General features: G+C 55.1%; 1 protein-coding gene across 2 annotated transcripts in view; it reads right to left on the bottom strand.

Moving 5' to 3' along the window:
- Positions 1 to 3,403, bottom strand: part of ZNF213 (zinc finger protein 213) — a 10,889-nt gene that overhangs the window by 5,406 nt on the left and 2,080 nt on the right. For both annotated transcript variants that reach the window (XM_011950212.1, XM_011950213.1), the window contains exons 2-5: positions 2,602 to 3,115; positions 1,749 to 1,872; positions 1,472 to 1,545; positions 1,178 to 1,301 (exon numbers count right to left, since the gene is read on the bottom strand). In XM_011950212.1, coding sequence (XP_011805602.1) covers positions 1,178 to 1,301; positions 1,472 to 1,545; positions 1,749 to 1,872; positions 2,602 to 3,000 — 721 coding nt within the window. In that variant the 5' untranslated portion in view covers positions 3,001 to 3,115. The remainder of the gene's footprint in view (positions 1 to 1,177; positions 1,302 to 1,471; positions 1,546 to 1,748; positions 1,873 to 2,601; positions 3,116 to 3,403) is intronic.

Here is a 3,403-nt window from a genome sequence, read left to right on the forward strand (position 1 = left end):
AAAAAAAAAAAAAAAACCCAAATAAAACAGGGATGATGAAAAAATGTGGCAGAGCAGCAGTCTGAGCAAGCCTCTGATCCTGCCTGCATAGGCCAGCCCCCTAAGCCATCTGTGCCCTGCAGGCCACACTGGGATCCAATGTCCCACTCTGAATCCCAGATATCAAGCTCCACAGCAGAACAGATTTACAGTAATTTTGAAAATTTTCAAGGGCCGGGCGTGGTGGCTCACGCCTGTAATCGCAGCACTTTGGGAGGCTGAGGTGGGCGGATCACGAAATCAGGAGTTCAAGACCAGCCTGACCAACATGGTGAAAACTCGTCTCTATTAAAAATACAAAAAAAATTAGCCAAGAATGGTGGCTCATGCCTGTAATCCCAGCTACTCAGGAGGCTGAGACAGGAGAATTGCTTGAACCCGGGAGGTGGAAGTTTCAGTGAGCTGAGATCACACCACTACATTCCAGCCTGGTGACAGAGGAAGACTCCATCTCAAAAAAAAAAAAAAAAAAAAGAAAAAGAAAAGAAAAAATTTCTCCCAGCTGTCACAGTCGGAAACTGAGGAACCAAACTGGTCTGGCTAGTGTGGCTCCCTTCACCATGCAGGCTCTAATTCTCCAAACTCAACACATGAGAGATCTGGGCAGAGGTCGCAGCCCATCCTGCTGGGAGTGTGGACTCAACAAGATGATCCCTGATGGTGCTGAGAAGGGGCCTGGCGTGGAGAGGGAACTAGTAAGGGCAGTTCTGACGAGCAGGGGCCCAGGCTGGTGAGCAGCTGGGGTTTCCCGTCAGCACCCCTGCTCCTGGCAGCCCAAGGTGGCCTCACAACCATGCCTGATCCAAGTCCCAGCTGTGTCCCTTCAGCATCCACTGACCTGAGTCTCAGGTCCCTTATGTGCAAAATGGGGACAATCCTTCTATGCACTAGGCAGTGAGACTCAAAGGAGAAGCTGCCCTTACGAGCACTCAGGGCTGGGCAGCGCCGGCGCCGTCCCATGCTGCATGTGGAGAGGCACAAAAACTGATCGTCAGCCAAGAAAGGAGTTACTCAGGCTTTTGGCAAGACTTGGGGATAGCCTACTTTGGAACCAGCTAAGGATGGGGTGGGAAAGAAGACTGAAGTTCCAACAGGATGGGGGGCGGCCAGCCTGGACCCAAAGGCCCTGGGTGCTTACCCACGGTGGTGTTCCGGGAGTTCTCCCGCTTTATGTCCCAGAAGAGATCCCGCTGAGCAGGGTCCAGGGTGCCCCATTCTTCCCGGGAGAAATAGAATGGAATGTCTCCCAATGCCACAGGTCCCTGGAATGGGGCGAGAAGACCCGGCTCAGGGCTCCCTTGCTTAGGCCTCCCAGCAGCACTGGCGGGGACAGATGGGTCAGATGAAAGAGGCCTGATGGGACAGCAAGTCCCATTTTACAAACTCAACAGAGCCAAGTGCCTTAAAGAAGACAAAGGGACTGGTGACTCACATGGACCCCAGAGACAAAGCAGGTGTCCGTCGTCTCTCTGGTACGCCCCTCTTTAAGAAGAGCAGGAGGCTGGGCTGAAGGAGAAGAATGGAGCCTTAGAAAGGCCAGCCCAGGCCTGACACCGATGCCTATGGCCTCCCCAACCTGTGTGCATTCACACATGCCCTAGACTTCACAGAGGGAGCTGTCCTGCCTATGACCCTTAGGGCAACGCCGGTGACAGAGCTAAGTCCCTGCCCAGCCACTCTACTGCCCACAAGGACAGAGGCTTACTCACCGCTATGGCTGTGCTGCTCTTGGGGAACAGATGGCCGCCTCCGTGCCCCCACCATCGGGGGAGGCCCCTTGGCCTGAGATCCCTGGCCTGCAGCCTCGGGTTCCGCCTCCTCCGAGGGCACATCCTGTGCAGGAACCACAATATGCTCATCAGCCCGAGACCGGACCGGGGGAGACAGGGTTTATTCCCTGGGAAGGAGACACAGGACATGACCCTCAGGATGCTGGGGTGTGGGAAGGAGACCAATATGGTGCCCCAGGAAAGTCCAGAGGAGAATGTGATACCAGACAATGCTGTGTGCCCAAGGACGCTCCCCAATCATTCACGAGGCAAGAACCAGCCCTGAAAGGCCAGAATCACAGCCACTTAGCAAAGGGGGAGCTGGGGACCCTCCTGCCAAAGGCAGAACCCCATCCCCTAGCCACTCATCAGAACCTCCCCAGATGCATCCAATGTGAAGGATCCGATATCCCACAAGGTAATAGGGGCCCCGGACAGCTCCACCTTCTAGCCTCACTCTGGAGCTGGCTCTCTGCACACCCTAGTGTCCCCAGAGCCAGGCCTAGAGCAAAATGCAAATAAACATCAGCAGACCCTGCATGGAGCTAAAACTTCCTTTCTGGAACATTCACACTTCAGCCCTATTGTTGCCTTCCACAGCCGCAAAAAATAAATCACATTTACTTTGGACTGCATCTTTCAGAAAGGCACCCATGGCACGCTGTGCTTGTGTGCCTGCTCCTGGGGGCTCTGTGTCTCCCCTACCCTGTGAGCCTCTGGGAGACTTAACTCTGCAGGGTACCTATTCATCAGGTACCATCCAGGTGACTCTGGATATTGAAGGGCCCCTCACCTGCGGCCAGGCTTTCAATGGCTGCTTCTGTAGGTCCTCCACCAAGGCGACAGCCTCCTCGCCACTTCCCGGGTGCTGCTCGCGCACCCAGCCCTGGATCTCCCCTGGCAGCACCGTCAGGAACTGCTCCAGCACCAGCAGCTCCAGGATTTGCTCCTTGGTGCGCAACTCGGGCCGCAGCCAGCGGCAGCAGAGCTCCCAGAGCTGGCTGAAAGCCTCGTGAGGCCCATGCACATCCCCATAGCAGAACTGCCGGAAGCGCTGGCGGCAGGCTTCGGAATCCCTGCTGTCCTCATGCTGGGCAGATTCCTGTTCCCAGGAAGAATCTTCCACTTTCACAATCAGAAGCCCTTCTCCCTCCCCAGGGGTCTGGTCCTGGGGCTCCAAGGGGGCTGCCATTCCCCTGGCCTGAGGCTCAGGGTTGGTCGGCCTCAACCTGGGCCCCAGAACCTGTACTTTCAGTCTCCCAGAGGGATCTCCTGTGGCAGCTGGGCCGGCATCTGGATGTGTACTCCTGGGGAAAGAGCAAAATGGCAGGACTGAGGAGGAAGGATGTGGAATACAGGAGCAAACCCCAGGCTGAAGAGCCATCCAGTCCCATCCTTTCATGGCCCTGAAGCCTTTTCTAGGCTTTACTGTAATGCCTTGCTCACGTGACTCTATTAACACAGGCCCACAAGCTCTCATCCCGAAGCCAGAAATACAAACCCCGGGTATTTCATAACTCTTTGAAAGCAAAACCCAGTATCAATCATTTGGCAGCACCACCTGACCTGATATAATTTCTTTTTTTTTTTTTTTT

The sequence above is a fragment of the Colobus angolensis genome, unplaced genomic scaffold (assembly GCF_000951035.1).
Source record: "Colobus angolensis palliatus isolate OR3802 unplaced genomic scaffold, Cang.pa_1.0 Scaffold303, whole genome shotgun sequence".
NCBI lineage: Eukaryota > Metazoa > Chordata > Mammalia > Primates > Cercopithecidae > Colobus > Colobus angolensis.